Source organism: Ovis canadensis, chromosome 5, assembly GCF_042477335.2.
Source record: "Ovis canadensis isolate MfBH-ARS-UI-01 breed Bighorn chromosome 5, ARS-UI_OviCan_v2, whole genome shotgun sequence".
NCBI classification, from domain to species: Eukaryota; Metazoa; Chordata; class Mammalia; order Artiodactyla; family Bovidae; genus Ovis; species Ovis canadensis.
This window is the reverse complement of record NC_091249.1, coordinates 62,011,865-62,028,495: the sequence shown is the minus strand read 5'-3', so window position 1 is coordinate 62,028,495 and position 16,631 is coordinate 62,011,865. Positions and strand designations below refer to the sequence as shown.

At 38.0% G+C, this 16,631-nt stretch overlaps 1 protein-coding gene across 14 annotated transcripts in view; it reads right to left on the bottom strand.

Annotated features, from left to right (window-relative positions):
* The window catches only part of MYOT (myotilin), a 64,007-nt gene that overhangs the window by 18,144 nt on the left and 29,232 nt on the right, over positions 1–16,631 (bottom strand). For 4 of the 14 annotated variants that reach the window (XM_069592127.1, XM_069592130.1, XM_069592128.1 and 1 more), the window contains 7 exons: positions 10,153–10,225; positions 9,632–9,749; positions 8,895–8,957; positions 7,205–7,346; positions 5,920–5,943; positions 4,986–5,105; positions 4,643–4,883 (listed from right to left, as the gene is read on the bottom strand). In XM_069592127.1, the coding sequence (XP_069448228.1) occupies positions 4,643–4,883; positions 4,986–5,105; positions 5,920–5,943; positions 7,205–7,346; positions 8,895–8,957; positions 9,632–9,749; positions 10,153–10,160 (716 nt within the window). In that variant the 5' untranslated portion in view covers positions 10,161–10,225. Of the gene's footprint in view, positions 1–174; positions 395–4,642; positions 4,884–4,985; positions 5,127–5,919; positions 5,944–7,204; positions 7,347–8,894; positions 8,958–9,631; positions 9,750–10,152; positions 10,226–16,631 lie in introns of those variants that run through there. The other 10 variants (XM_069592132.1, XM_069592133.1, XM_069592134.1 and 7 more) reach the window with 6 other exon arrangements.

The following is a 16,631-nucleotide window of genomic DNA, read 5'->3' as shown; positions in this document are numbered from 1 at the left end:
ATAGTTTCAGTGGAATGAACAGGTCTCATTCTTTTCAAATCTTTGTATAATGCCATTATGATCTTGTGGCTTTTGAACTTTTTATCTGAAAATCACCTTTTACATACTGTTCTGATTTGGACAAAAGACAAAAACAAAACCCAAAACTGAAGCAGGAATAAAGAAGGGACTTACCCGAGTCCAGAGAGTGCCAGCTGGGTTAAACCTACTACTAAAGGGAAGGAAGAGGCATCCCCTTCCTTCGCAGACTAATCTAGTGGCTCTGTGCTTAGTATTATAGCACCACTGACTTTTATCAGCTGCCAAGCAGTGACATCTGATGTGCTTGCCTGTCCATCTACCTATGCTGGCATGTCAAAGTAAGAGTCCACGATAAACAATATCTCAGATGTCTTAGTGATATTTAAGGAGTGGGATTACATGAGCTTCTCTTGCAAGCCTCTTTATTTTAGATGTGAACTTTGACTAGGAGCTTTAGCAAGCACATGTAGGGGGGACAGCAAAGAACTGAGAAATGGGAAAAGGTGTAGAGAAAACTCATTTTTTTTTGTGATGGGGGCTTTGATCTTCCTTGTTGAAAAAAGGACTGAAAGGGAAATAGTATTCTAAGACTGACACCTGACTACTAAGACTTCTCCAGAAATAAGACCACTGATGGATGGGCTTCAAATTGATTTCTGTTAGATAGCTATTCATATGAAGACCTCTTTTTTTCCTCTCTTGCCAAATGGAAGGAGAGGTGGAGTGGGATTCAAGCAGTTTGTTTCAAGAGAGGGAGTGTGTCTAGGCAAAGGCAAGAGCAGAATGATGGTGTCATGTCACTGGGAAGGTGGGGAAGTGGAAAAACACGATTTGGTCTGTATAGCAAGTTCTCTGAATCTGTATGGCATACAGATCCTTGACCTTATACTTTTATTGACCTTATACCTTTATACTTTTATTCTAAAAGAGTTGAAACACTTAAGAAACTACCCATCAAGCAGTGTTTACAATTAGGGCCCTGTCCTCTAGCTCTCTTTATCTTCCTTACTCCTTATAGTAACACAGTTTCCTTTCTCTTTTCACCAAGGAGACCATCTTAGCCTTTTATGTTTCCATTTGTGTGTGTGTGTGTGTGTGTGTGTGTGTGTGTGTGTGTATGCAGAGAAGTATAAAATTAGGAAGAAAGCTTCAGATCAACAAGAGGTGGTAGAGAGGGGTAGGTGACATGAGGATCAGGCTAATCAATTGGAATTATCCATATTTAGTGGCTTTAGCTCTGGTATGATTCTGTTGTTTAAAACATAATTATTTATTCCCCTCCCTCATGGTCTTAGAAAAGGCCCTGATGCTGGGAAAGACAGGGCAGTAGGAGAAGGGGACAACAGAGGATGAGATAGTTGGTTGGCGTCACTGATTCAATGGACATGAGTTTGAACATGCTCTGGGAGATGGTGATGGACAGGGAAGCCTGGCGTGCTGCAGTCCGTGGGGTCACAAAGTGTTGGACATGACTGAGTGACTGAACAACAACCCTCATGGATACTCCAGCCTTGATGTAATTGCTATGTACATCAGGGTCCAACAAATAGATAATTGAGCACAAATGAGCCACTTAAAATTATTCACAGCTGACCATGTAGGTGTACCTTCCTTTGGTGTTCAGAGAAAGTTTGATGACTGCCACCTTAGTAGAAAGAGCATTACTTAGTAGAAAAAGCATGCTGGACTTGATGAATAGGCATTTGCTTACTTACTGTCTTATTATAAGCAGTCACCCAAAATACTTCTCCACTTCTGCTCACTGATATTTCAGTTTACATTAATATGGGCAAAGCCTTCAATCCAAATTAGACTTAAAATGTAAGTGCAAGAATAACAGACACATACAGCCTTTAGTTTGAGCAAGACCCTGTCCTAGGCACTTTAAATGTGATACCTGTGACTGAGACTTGATTCTTCCCAGGAACAGAGTTTGATTGAGATATGCCCTACCAGCCAAGTGCGATAGATGCTCAGGACAAACTTAGATTCCCACTTTCACCAGGAGCAGATTCTAAATGTTCCGTAGTTGAGGAAGGATTTTAGTTTTTATTTATTCTTTATCATTTACACTTTTCCTCTTCTTTTCCCTTGACCTTTGTAAGATAAACTTTCATTACAGTGTGGTAGCTCCACGGTACATTGAGGCTAAGGTTCTTGCTACAATTAGGGGATCAAGAGATGATTTTGGAAAAGTAGATAAGATGTTTTAGAACACCATTCTCAAAAGTTAAGGGTCTATATTCAGTAATTTACCATGAATCTGTTCTTCTGCCTTTAAATATTTGGTGTGCTTTTTAAAATGGTGTTTTATGTTTTCCTCACAAATATGGCTGTTTGAATGATTTGGTGCTTATTTGAGAAAAATCATCCTAAAACTGAAAGAATTAAGATGTCTGGAGGGTGAACCATATTCCAGCCTACCCACTAAAGACAACTTTCCCATTTCTGTCTCTAAATTATCAGTAAGGGCCTCTAGTAAATCATTCTAATATCTCACAAGATGTATGTAACTTCCTACTGTTGCAGGTGTTTTCTACTGAAATATTTCCTGCTACATGTCCAGGAAATTCCTTCTTGCCTCATCATCAGTGGGTAGCTGTTTAACTGTCACTCATTTCATCTCTTGTATTTTAAAATGTGAAGTATATATGTGATTGTAAAAATGGTGCTTTAAACTTCTGACCTTCTTCAGAGGTCAGATGTGTGTGATGAGGTTAATTTCTATCCTTCTCAGCTATATCAACTGAGAAGGAAAATGTCATATTGAAGATGAAAGGACAAAAGAATGAAGAATGTTTTATTCATTTTCAGGTTATGCATTAATCACTGATTTTTGAAGTTCTGCATAGACATGTAGCAAAAGGGAATCACTTTGGAGCAGTGGACTCAGTCTTATTCTTCTCAATAAATAATGATGGATACTCCACTGGATTTGGAGTCAGTACAAATGATAGTATTAATTTGGTTAATGCTCTGCAGCTTTCTAGACACATTAACCTTTTTATTATCTATTTTGGAGACCTGAGTATAAGTACTCACTCTACTGTCTATCTCTGAACTTTAATAATTAAGTGAAAAACAATGATAGTATCTATTTTACTAAATCAGTGTTGCAGAGACTCAAATGAAACAAGAAATCCTATGGTGGACTATTTTGTGGTATAATGTGTCTCTTCAACTAGGTTTTTTTCTGAGGAAGGAACTCCTTATTACTTATTTATCTTGTCTAGGAGAGTGTAGCTCTTGGTAGACATTCAGGAAAAATCTGCTAACATTCATGGAACTTTTACCTGATAATTATCCCCACAAATGATTTTATTAATGAAAAAGATAGTAGTCTTATATGAAAGATACTAATAGTAAATTCAAGGCCTTTTTAAGTCCTAAAGTCTCACTGATAAACACAGGTACTTATGGAGAAGAACTGTGGATGTGAGTATTGTCCATTTTACCAAGGCACAGAAACTGACAAACACATACGGTGTGCTTAATAACTGTTTGTTGAATAAATTGTGGTCTTATTTATTTTTCCACACACCTATTCTTCCTTGATCCCGTGAGGAATCTATTTATAGGGGTAGCTACTGCCCAGAAGACTAGTGATCCCATTAAGCTAAAGGGATTCCAGGAGACCAACTGAGAATTCACAGTTACTGGAGATAACACTGACCTTGGTTTAAAGACAATGCAGTGAAGTAATAGTTCCTATTTATTGAATTCTTACTATGTATTTCACACATTGTTTCAGGTCTGTTAGTCTCCAATGACTTTTAAGTATCAGTTTTTAGGTTTGTAAAAAATCAGTATTTTGGTTTGATGTTTGTGTTTGGGGGCTGGGGATGGTGGTGGATTGTGTTGTTTTAAAAGTACAGCCTGCTTGGCAAATTCACATACTGATATATCTTTCCATTTGTACTTTTGTCCTTTATATGCAAGGACAGTTGTGTCTGTATTCTAAGACTGCTGCTGCTGCTAAGTCGCTTCAGTAGACTCTGTGTGACCCTGTAGACAGCAGCCCACCAGGCTTCTCCGTCCCTGGGATTCTCTAGGCAAGAACACTGGAGTGGGTTGCCATTGCCTTCTCTAATGTATGAAAGTGAAAAGTGAAAGTGAAGTTGCTCAGTCGTGTCTGACTCATAGTGACCCCATGGACTGCAGCCTACCAGGGTCCTCCGTCCATGGGATTTTCTAGGCAAGAGTACTGGAGTGGCTGGCCATTGCCTTCTCCAATTCTAAGACTAACCGTGTAGAAATCTGTATCACAAAATGTTTTACCTATTTGTATTGAGATAGGACATTGAATTTTAATTTGGGAAAAGACTCCATTCTTCAGAAACTTTTGCCATTTCAGTGTTGTTGTTTTCTCCCAACAAGTCTCTGTAGCAAACCCTTAAATATATATCTAAGACTTATTATTTCTTACTATTTCTACAACTTACATGACTTACTGTTTCAGCCTTGGTGAAATGCATGATGGAGAAATGATTCATCCATGCAAGGTAAAGTGATTCATCCATGCAAGCTTGCTGAGGGCAGGAGCTTTGTCATGTTCACTGTTCTCTATATAGAGCCAAGAATGTTTGTTGGATGCGTGAATGTTAGGTCTGTCTGCCCTTACCATTGTGGTTGTAGCTCAGAGGAATTTTCATTGATGGTGCAGCACTCCTCCTTTGGAACCTGGATCTCATGTTCATTGTGACTGGCTGTTTCAGGAATAGTTGGCATAAGGTTTATTGGAGTATTGTCTGGATTTTTATCCTTTGTGTGGTGGTCACTGCTCCAGGGAAAGGAGACCAGTTTTGGAGGGAATTTTCTTGTGGGTGACTTTCGAGAACCTTCTGATTTCTCCACTTTTCCTTCTGAAAAATAGAATTAGTCACCAAAGTTCAGATAGAAACAGTGAGAGTCTTCCTCTTGGCTCAGGGCTGAATTTAAGCAGGGTGATCCTGAGGAGTAATTACCTGGAGAAACAAAGAGTCTTGCTGTGGAGACTGCAGTCCCAGCCTCATTTTCTGCAATGCACTTGAAGTCTCCAGAATCTTCAGGAAATGCTTCTGTGATAATTAAGGTGCACACTTCCTCTGGAAAGGGGAGAGATTCATCTTGAGCAGAGTATTTAGGTACCCCAAATTAACAGTGTGGGAGGATATTAGAGAGAGTAGGTATTGGGAATAAATAGTGTATCCCTGAGATTAAAAAAATAATCCCTCTGATTAGATTTTTGTCTTTGAGTGGGCTCATGAAGATAAATCCTAAAAATGCACCCTAAAGTAACCCCAGTGTGGTCCCTAACACCTACTTCTTAGACACATCTGTTTTCTCTACTAGACTATCAGCTTCTTAAAAGCAAGGATTACACTTTACCTTTTGAATTTTAGATTTCTGTAGCCTTAGTGCTTAGCATAGAGGTCCTATAAGGACGATTTTCTGAACTGACCTAAACGTTGTTATTGCTGTGGTAACTAGACTTGATGGTAGGATAGTGATGGCCACTGTGTGGTGGCCATCACATGTACTTCTTGGACAGCCAGCAATTTAGATGTTTGATGTCAGGACACCTTCTTTCTGCCTCTGTGTGTTGCTCACGAGGCAAACATGGAATAAGAGGACATCAAATGGAATTAGAGGAAGAATTCATGCCCTGTGAGGTCAGGGATTCCACAGTGCCATGAACGGAACCTGGCCATTGCCTGTATCTAGTAAATGTTGAGTGAATGAATAAACGAGCAGATATACTGATAAATCCCAGTTTTCTTGCTTCTTCCATTGTAGAGGAGTTGGCATAAGGTAGCCTCAAAACTGTTTCTGAAGGCAATAGTGGTTTAGGAGACAAAGTCTTCTGATGCTTATTTGGTTTAATTATTTATTATCAAGATGTTGAAAAATTGTGCTTACCAGGAATGGGTGATAAACAAGCTTCTGAAAGAAAAAACAAGAGAATAGAGAATTTAAATGATGGCAGTTTAGTTGAGAGAAGGTGCCATGTGTATACAAGAAATAACTTGAAACAAGTACAACATTGACTGAAATCTTGCATCACAGACTGCAAATTCTGTAGAAACTCAGAAAAGATATGGAATAAATACTTGGCAGGGTGCTAAAGCTAGAAAAACCATATTTCAGTCCTGTTCTACAACTAGCTTGCTCTGTGACTTTGTGAAAATTACTTCTCTGGGCCTTAGTTATTCATCTCTAATGTGAGCTAGGAACAGCTATATCTCTTCTCTGAATGTAAACTGTTGCTGAAACACTAATCCTGAGGTGGCCTTTTTCTTCCAAGAAAATCCTTTTCTTTTACTCTCTCTAATTAAAGTTGAATATTATAAAAATACTGTAGTATTACTGCAGAAAAATACACAAAAGATTAATAATAGTTTTCTCTGGGTGGTAAGAATGTAACTTTACATTTCTTCTAGGTTTTATATATTTTTTATATTTATTGTAATAAATTTTATTACTTTCAAAAGTGCAATAAATGTGACTTTTAAAAGAAATACCATGTGGCATAATAGAGATGTTTCTTTCTAAAGGTGATGTGCAAATGTGCAGTTGTTTTAAATTCATATTTAAGTGAGTATATTTTCTTCACATAGTGCAAGAAATATCTTGGGCTTGAACCTTGACTATAGCACTTACTAGCCTTGTGACCTTCAGCAAGATGTTTAGCATTTCTAATTTCAGTTTTCTTGCTTATAAAATGGAGATGATAACACATACTTCAAAATATTGATGTGAGGATTAAATTAGAAATTATTTATAAACAGCATTTAGCATGTCAGACATGACTGAAGTGACTTAGCATGTACACACAGTAAACTTAAACTATAAAGTTTTAGAAAGCTATGCATCAGTTTTCATTTGTGTTACTCTTTAAAAGGTATGTTTATTCTCGCATTTATTTTCTTGTTTGTATGCCAAAAGCTCATTGGGAAGATAATTTAGATTAATCTGTGAAAACAGACTAGTCTTTTTACAACTATTAAAATTATTATTTCATCAGAACAAAACAGCTGTCTTTTCTTTTTTGGTTGTTTATGCTGAGGAATTATTTGTATTTAAGTAATTGTTTAGCAGTAGCGATCTCTGAACCTGTAACAAATCAGTTATTAAACGTTAAAACATGAATTAGATTTCAAGGTAAATTGGAATTAAAAGTAAATTATAAAGCTTATCACTGTACTTTTTCTCAGAATTCGGAAGTCATCTGAGTCGGCTATCTGCTCTTTCTCTCTGTACCAGTGAACTTGAACTGCGGCTGTGGCCTGGACTCGGCATTCAAACACGACAAACTGACCTCTGGTTGTAGAGATATCTTGAAGATGCTGAAGAACAAACACAGAATTCACAGAATGGAAGAAACTGTTTCACCATATGCAGTGATTTGGGGTGTCAGTTGCAGTAAGTGTGCGTGCTTTTCATCATAATTATTGACAACTGATTATACCTTAATCAAAATAAGGAGCTTGCTGGGCATCTTTTGTGCTTTATAGTCAGCTGTAAGTTTTTATCTCAATTTCGTGGAGTTGTGTTTAATGAGAAAGCTTTTACTCTTTTTCCCAAGAACCGCTTTTCAAAATAGAAAACCAGTTAGTTCAGAAGTCTTCGCTTTTTTGTGTTTTTTTTTTTGTTTAGTACCTATGAAATCACAGATTTATGGGAAGTATTGTAATTTGTTAATGATTCTGAATCATGACTTAGAGGAACCAGGCCAAAATCACAACTTTTCCACTAGGGGGTTGAAGCTCATCGTAGGAACTTGGAAGACTATGTGGAACTCTTTTGTGGAACTCCTGTTCTTTGTCTGTGAAATAGGGGTAGCAAAATGCTCAGCATACTTGAGGTTTTGAGGGTCATTTCGGAGACATAATCTGAAAACTTTCTTTAAAGAATGAAGAGTTATATTGATATATAAAAGTATTAACAACAGCTAGTACAGTCTCACAATTCATACATGAACAAGTGACATTTGTGGTAAATTTACCCCTTAAGTTCTAATCTCCCTCCTCTCCTATTCTCAGCTCCAGGGTCCTCTGGAATCTGGAATCACATTTCAGATTATAACTTGGCCCTCAGACCAAAGAGAAAGGACCTGAGGTCCTTCTGCCTGGTGAGATGTAGGTAAGACATAATGATCACCAGCCCAGGCCTTGAGCCTGATGTCCAGGGCTGCATGTTATAAGGAAGGAATGCAGCAGGAGAGAAGACTTGTGCCTGATAGCAGCTACTGAAAGTGGGCTTCCAGAATTGATAGCAATGCTCCTTACTCATAATGACACTGTTTCCTGTGTCTCCCATCCTGTATCTGGGTAAGTTCCAGCTGTACTTCTCATACCTTAGGCCAGCAGGGGCAATAGTTCCAGTTCTGTTAGATTTGAAAACTGGGAGACAGAGAGCCTGCAGAAGATAGCAGCCTTAGCTTGGTTTGACTTAGTTGATTGAATCCTGCTGTTTCCAGTGAATGATAGAGGAGGCGTCTAAATCCTGATCTCTGACTGTGACCCAAGCCAGAAATAGATATGGTTTTGCTTGTTGACTTCTTCAGAGGGCATCTTGTGGCCAGTTAATGTGATGAATTGGACCTTGAGGTCAGGCAGAGCATTGTCTGCTTGGAGAGAACCGTCTAGGTATTGCCTTCCAGCGCTGGAGGATTGACACAGAGCAAAAGTCTAAAGAGCATAGGATGAACCATGAATTGCCCTGTGACCCTGAACAATAATTTCATGTTTTCTGGGACTCAGTTTTCTCATATATAAAGAATTATAATCCCTGAGGTCCTTTCTAGTTTTCTCTTTTCTTCTTCCTACACCTTTGATAAACCCTACAATTTGTCTATAAAATGCAAACTCCATTATACACTGTGCATAGATTACCTTGGTGAACACAGGGGCTACAACACAAGTGGATCCCAACAGGCTGCTGCAGGGACTCTGCATCTGGTTAAGAAACAGAAGAGACACTGTCATCCACATTGTCAAGGCTCTGAAACCTTAGTTGAATGGTGGCCATGGGCTAGCTGTGACTACCCACACTATAAATTTACTTTATGAAAGAGGTGATATTCCTAAATTAAATGTCAGTTTGGATATCTACTCCAATGCCACCTCTTTTTCCTCTCTCCTCCAGCATTCCGTTAGTTGAGATGATGAAATACAACACTAGGTGATTACATTTGAGAAATGAGTATTGGTGATTATTTAGAGACTGTACACTAAAGGTTTAAATAACTTCTAAATTTTACTGACTAGATTTTTTTCCTTCTTCCTTACAGTTGTTCTTGTATCTTTTAGGTTTTTGAAAAACATCTGTCTCTCCTTTTTTAATTACAAGGGAATTCATTCCTTGGATAGTTGGAATATTCTATTATGGGACTGAGCTCCTGGAAACCAACTGTCCCTTATGGTCTGGCACACAGACAAATGGCCAACCCACAGAACTACCATGGAGTTATTTCTGAGACCCATAGATTTCTTTCTTGTTCCTTCTGAGGTCATGCAGCTGGAAGCTTTTCCTGTGTATACTTTTCAAGAAAATTGCATTGATTCCTTCTTCTCTGGGCCTGTGTCTCCATTACTGAAACCCCTCAGAAAGCTTTTAAAGTTGAACCTACCCTCTGGGGGTCAATACACAGTGGTTGAACTAAGGTAGAATAACTTGATCTGATGTTAGAGGTTTCATTAACAGGAGAGTTGATAGTCAGAGACACTCTAGTGGTTTTCTTCTTTATCCTGTAGGGGAAACAAAACCAAACACAATCCAGTTAAAGAAAGATTAGAGGTGGCTTTGATACAAATGCCTCACTGAATATGAGTATATACTGAATATATGAAAATTTTACCTTTAATTCTTATTTTTCTTTTGGTTTGCATAATAATTCAAGTGTTTTCTCTTTGAGCAAGTATTAGTAGATTATGACTCCTCGTCATTTTGGTTTAGATTTCCTTTGTCCTTTCCTCCAGCCCATAATCAGTGGCTCTTACTGAACACTTAAAATTGCAGAAGAAAAAACTTCCAAAGCAAATAATCAAATTGTACTTTGGAAAGTTGATAAATTGATTGGTATATATTTTAAAAAGTAGAATTCCCCCTATAGTCATACATGACAAATGCACATTCACATTTTGTACTTACTCTGACATTTCTGTCACATATGCCAAGCATAATCCCAGAGAAAAAATGTTTTCTTACTTTTCTGGGTACTTACCTATAAAAAAGGAAAAAAAGAAGTTCTATCTAAATCTGATGGGAATTTAATGAAATGTAGTTCAAGTATATTATATTCATACTAGGACCAGCAAATTAATTACAAATCGCAGATCAATCCAAAACATCTGAATTCTTGACTAAGGATGGAACTATTTTAATATTTGCAGTGTAAAAATTCCAGATGTTTACCTTTATGAAGTTATGTGCTTGTACCCAGAAGAACTGCTGACTTATTTCCCAAAAATGCCATTTCAGAGGGCATATATTAGTATCTCTGAATTTGCATTTTGGTTTGAGGTCCTCAGCATATTTGTTATGATAAGAAATCCATTGAACCTAATTATACTTAAAAGCTTTCACACAGCAAAGAAAATGATTGGTGAAACAAAAAGACAACCTACTAAATGGGAGAAAATGGTTGCAAATATATGACTGATAGGGTTAATATTCAAAATATATAAGAAGCTCATACAGCTCATCAATAAAACAACTCGATTAAAAAATTAGCAGAAGATCTGAATAGATATTTTTCCAAAGAGGAAACCCAGATGGCCAACAGACACATGAAAAGATGCTCAATATTGCTAATCATCAGGGCAATGCAAATCAAAACCACGATGAGATATCATTTCATACCTGTCAGGATCGTTATCATCAAAAGAACCCAAGTAACAAATGTTGGCAAGGATGTGAAGCAAAGGGAATCTTTATACCTTGTTGGCAAGGTATACTATGGAAAATAGTATGGAGATTCCTCAAAAAACTAAAAATACAACTACTATATGACTCAGGAATATCCACTGCTGGATAGGTATTTGGAAAAAACAGAAACACTAATTTGGAAAGATACATGCACCCCAGTGTTCACAGCAGCATTATTTACAGTTGCCAAGATATGTAAGCAATCAGTGTCCATCAGTGGATGAATGGATAATGATATATATACACGGAATGAAAGTGAATGTGAAAGTGAAGTTGCTCAGTCGTGTCCGACTCTTTGCGACCCCACGGACTGACTATAGTCTACCAGGCTCCTCTGTCCATGGGATTTTCCAGGCAAGAATACTGGCTGGAGTGGGTTACCATTTCCTGGAATAGTCAGCTATAAAAAGGAATGAAATTTTGCCATTTGCAACAACATGGATGGACTCGAAGGGTATTGTGCTAAGTGAAATAAGTTCAGACAGAGAAAGACAAATACTGTATGGTATCACTTATACGTGGAATTTAAAAGCTACAGAAAACTAGTGAATATTACAAAAAGGAAGCAGACTCATAGAGACCAAACTAGTGATTGCCAGTGAAGAGAGGGAAGGGGGGAGGGGCAATATAATAATAGGGAATTAAGAGATACAAACTATTATGTATAAAATAAGCTATAAGAATGTATAGTACAACACAAAGAATATAGTCAATGTTTACAATAACAATTAATGGAGTATGCTGCTGCTGCTGCTGCTGCTAAGTCGCTTCAGTCCTGTCCGACTCTGTGCGACCCCATAGACGGCAGCCCACCAGGCTCCCCCATCCCTGGGATTCTCCAAGCAAGAATACTGGAGTGGGTTGCCATTTCCTTCTTCAATGCATGAAAGTGAAAAGCGAAAGTGAAGTCGCTCAGTTGTGTCCGACTCTTAGCGACCTCATGGACTGCAGCCTACCAGGCTCCTCCGTCCATGGGGTTTTCCAGGCAAGAGTACTGGAGTGGGGTGCCATTGCCGTCTCCTTAATGGAGTATAAGCTTTAAAAATTGTGAGTCACTATATTGTACACCTGTAGTAGTTTAGTCGCTAAGTTGTATCCAGCTTTTGTGACCTCATAGACTGTAGCCTTCTAGGCTCCTCTGTCCATGGGATTCTCCAGGCAAGAATACTGGAGTGGGTTGCCATGTAACTTATATAATATTCTACATCACTTGTAACTCAATTGAAAGCAAAACCCTTTGAAACACGTTGCTGTGTTTACTATAAGGAAGGGATGTAAACGATCATATTATTTCTGTGAAGATTTAGTAGAGAAATACATCTCAGTTCTTAGAATCAGGAATAATGGGCTTCTCCTGTGCAACTGGTTTAGTTTTCCCTTATAGATATTGTGGATCTTAATATTGGTTATATTTCCCTCTGTATTAGCTACCTGAAAGTCTAATGCTCACTTCATGAAAGCCAGTAATTCAACAGTGACTAGAGTCAGAATCTTCTAAATCTCTAACCTGATGCTTTTCTTTTTTTCATTTTATCTATGTTGATTATTTACCCACATCAGCATAGATTGCATGACCCCACAAGAACCTTTATTTCTTGATAGAAGAGGTACGTTGGAAGATGTAGACTAGCTTGAATAAAAAATATTGTAATTTCCAGAAAGCCATTGGTTTATGGAAATGGGGTGAAATTATAATTATTCCACAAATCCAGGCTATATAGTCACTTTACACTACAATTCTTTAATGGACATAAAATAGTTCCCACTTACAAAATCTTTAGCAGAAGTATTTGATATCATCATTAGGGCTAGATTTATCTAATCTCCTTTTGAAAATCATTATTCATTTATTTACTTTTGGCCATGCTGAGTCTTTGTTGCTGCGCTGGCTTTTCTCTAGTTGCGGAGAGCAGGGGCTACCCTCTGGTTGAGGTGTGTGGGCTTATCATTGTGGTAGCTTCTCTTGTTGGGCTCTAGAGTGTGTGGGCTTCAAAAGTTGTGGCTTAGTAATTGTGGCTCCCAGGCTCAAGAACACAGGCTCAATAGTTGAGGCACACAAACTTAGTTTCTCTCTGACATGCGGGATCTTCCCAGACCAGGGATTGAACCCATGTCTCCTGCATTGGCAGGCAGATTCTTTACCACTGAGCTACCTGTAATCTCTTTCTGATCTCACCATATAATAATGTAATAGTTGGTGTCTTTTTTAAGTCTTAAAACCCCCTTTATCATCTTAAAGTTTTATAATCATTTTAGAGTTAATTTACTTAAAAATTTTGATGATATAAATCTTTTATATCTTTTACTCTTTCATGTTTTATTTCCTATGGTGGATAATGGCTTCAGAGTATGCATTTTATTATTATTTAAAAATTACATATATATTATGTCTATTCCTTTCTATTTATATATAATAAATTCCTTTCTATTTATTTATATTATAAATTTGTAAAACAAAATAAACCTGCAAACTGGAACTACTTTTTAACTGAGTTAGTTAGTTGTTTTTTAATTTTCAAAGAACAGATAGAATTTTTCTTTGGTTGTTCAGAAGATAGCTTTAACTCTATGAGTGTATAAGGGCTGAAGGGGTTACAAACACACACAGATTACCTTTATGCCCAAAACTGGGCACAAAAAGAGTCTATACTTATAGACTCTCTAAATAGGGTAGAATCAAACAGTGTTAGCTGTATTTGTTTGATTTGGATAATTTTTCTAATGAATGAAAGCTTCGCAAACACTCAAACTTTTGAATTAGCCAAGACCCCAGGAGCAATACAAAGGAGTTTAGAGTTAGCTGGCACAATAAAAGTATATGAAAAGCTCAATACTGCAAAAGATACATGGTAATAATAATATAGGTGCTGTCTTAGTAATTTATTTAACTTATATGCAGAGTACATCATATAAAATCTCAGGCTGGATGAATCACAAGCTGGAATCAAGATTGCCAGGAGAAATGACATCAACCTCAGATATGTAGATGATAATATGCTGATGGCAGAAGAGGAAGTAAAGAGCCTCTTGATGAGGGTAAAAGAGGAGAGTGAAAAAGCTGGCTTGAAACTCAGAATTCAAAAAACTAAGATCATGACATCCAGTCCCATCACTTCATGGCAAATAGAAGGAGAAAAGTGGAAGCCGTGACAGATTTTATTTTCTTGGGCTCTAGAATTGCTGTGGACTGTGACTGCAGCCATGAAATTAAAAGATGCTTGCTCCTTGGAAAGAAAGCTGTGACAAACCTAGACAATGTATGAAAAAACAGAGACATCATTTTGCTGACAAAGGTCCATATAATCAAAGCTATGGTTTTTCTATCCATAGTCATGTACGAATGTGGGAGGTAGAACATAAAGAAGGCTGAGAGCTGAAGAATTGATGCTTTTGAATTGTGGTGCTGGGGAAGACTTTTGTCTTGGACTGCAAGATAATCAAACCAGTCAATCCTAAGGGAAATTAACCTTGAATATTCACTGGAAGGACTGTTACTAAAGCTCCAATACTTTGGCCACCTGATGCAAAGAGCCAACTCATTGGAAAAGACCCTGATGCTGGGAAAGATTGAAAGCAAAAGAAGCGGGTGGCAGAGGTTGAGATGGTTAGATAGCATCACTAACTCACTGGGCATGAATTTGTGCAAACTCTGGGAGATAGTGGAGGACAGAGGAGCCTGCTGTGCTACAGTCCATGGTGTTGCAAAGAGTTCGGCATGACTTAGCAACTGAACAACAGCAACAACATCTTAGTAATACCACAAGACATCAAAAACACTAATGTCGGAAGACATTTAACAATGCCAGTGACACCACAAGACAGCGTGTAATCACCCCACAGGCTGCTAGTAATAAGTGCTATGACTTCAAAGGAGACAGGAGCTTGACTGGTATAATCAAGAACTCTATATTGTAAAATTCAGACTGAAATTGAAGAAAGTAGGGAAAACCACTGGACCATGCAGGTATGACTTAAATCAAATCCCTTATGATTATACAGTGAAAGTGAGAAGTAGATTCAAGGGACTAGATCTGATAGACAGAGTGCCTGATGAACTATGGACGGAGGTATGTGACATTGTACAGGTGGCAGGGATCACGACCATCCCCAAGAAAAAGAAATGCAAAAAAGCAAAATGGTTGTCTGAATAGGCCTTACGAATAGCTGTGAAAAGATGAGAAGCTAAAGGCAAAGGAGAAAAGGAAAGATATACCTATTTGAATGCAGAGTTCCAAAGAATAGCAGGAGATAAGAAAGCCTTTCTCAGTGATCAATGCAAAGAAATAGAGGAAAGCAATAGAATGGGAAAGACTAGAGATTTCTTCAAGAAAATTAAAGATACAAAGGGAACATTACAAGCAAAGATGGGCTCAATAAAGAACAGAAATGGTATGGATCTAACAGAAGCAGAAGATGTTAAGAAGAGGTGGCAAGAATACACAGAAGAGCTATACAAAAAAGATCTTCATGATCCAGATAATCACAATTGTGTGATCACTCACCTAAAGCCAGACATGCTGGCATGTGAAGTCAAGTGGACCTTAGGAAGCATCACTACAAGCAAAGCTAGTGGAGGTGATGAAATTCCAGTAGAGCTGTTTCAAATCTTAAAAGATGATGCTGTGAAAGTGCTGCACTCAATATACCAGCAAATTTGGAAAAGGCAGCAGTGGCCACAGGACTGGAAAAGGTCAGTTTTCATTCCAATCCCCAAGAAAGGCAATGCCAAAGAATGCTCAAACTACTGCACACTTGCACTCACCTCACATGCTAGTAAAGTAATGCTCAAAATTCTCCAAGCCAGGCTTCAGCAGTACATGAACCATGAACTTCCTGATGTTCAAGCTGGATTTAGAAAAGTCAGAGGAACAAGAGATCAAATTTCCAACATCTGTTGGATCATCGAAAAAGCAAGAGAGTTATAGTAAAACATCTACTTCTGCTTTTTTGACTATGCCAAAGCCTTTGACTGTGTGGATCTCAACAAACTGGAAAATTCTTCCAGAGATGGGAATACCAGACTACCTGACCTGCCTCTTGAATAATCTGTATGCAGGTCAGGAAGCAACAGTTAGAACTGGACATGGAACAACAGACTGGTTCCAAATCAGGAAAGGAGTACATCAAAGCCGTATATTGTCACCCTGCTTTTTAAACTTATATGCAGAGTACATCATGAGAAACTCTGGATGGGAAGAAGCACAAGCAGGAATCAAGATTGCTGGAATAAATATCAATAACCTCAGATATGCAGATGACACCACCCTTATGACAGAAAGTGAAGAGGAACTAAAAAGCCTCTTGATGAAAGTGAAAGAGGAGAGAGAAAAAGTTGGCTTAAAGCTCAACATTGAGAAAACTAAGATCATGGCATCTGGTCCCATCACTTCATGGCAAATATATGGGGAAACAGTGGAAACAGTGAGAGACTTTATTTTTCTGGGCTCCAAAATCACTGCAGATGGTGACTGCAGCCATGAAATTAAAAAATGCCTGCTCCTTGGAAGAAAAGTTACAACCAACCTAGACAGCATATTAAAAAGTAGAGACATTACTTTGCCAACTAAGGTTCATCTAGTCAATGCTATGGTTTTTCCAGTAGTCATGTATGGATGTGAGTTGGACTATAGGGAAAGCTGAGTGCTAAAGAATTGATGCTTTTGGACTGTGGTGCTGGAGAAGACTCTTGGGAGTTCCTTGGA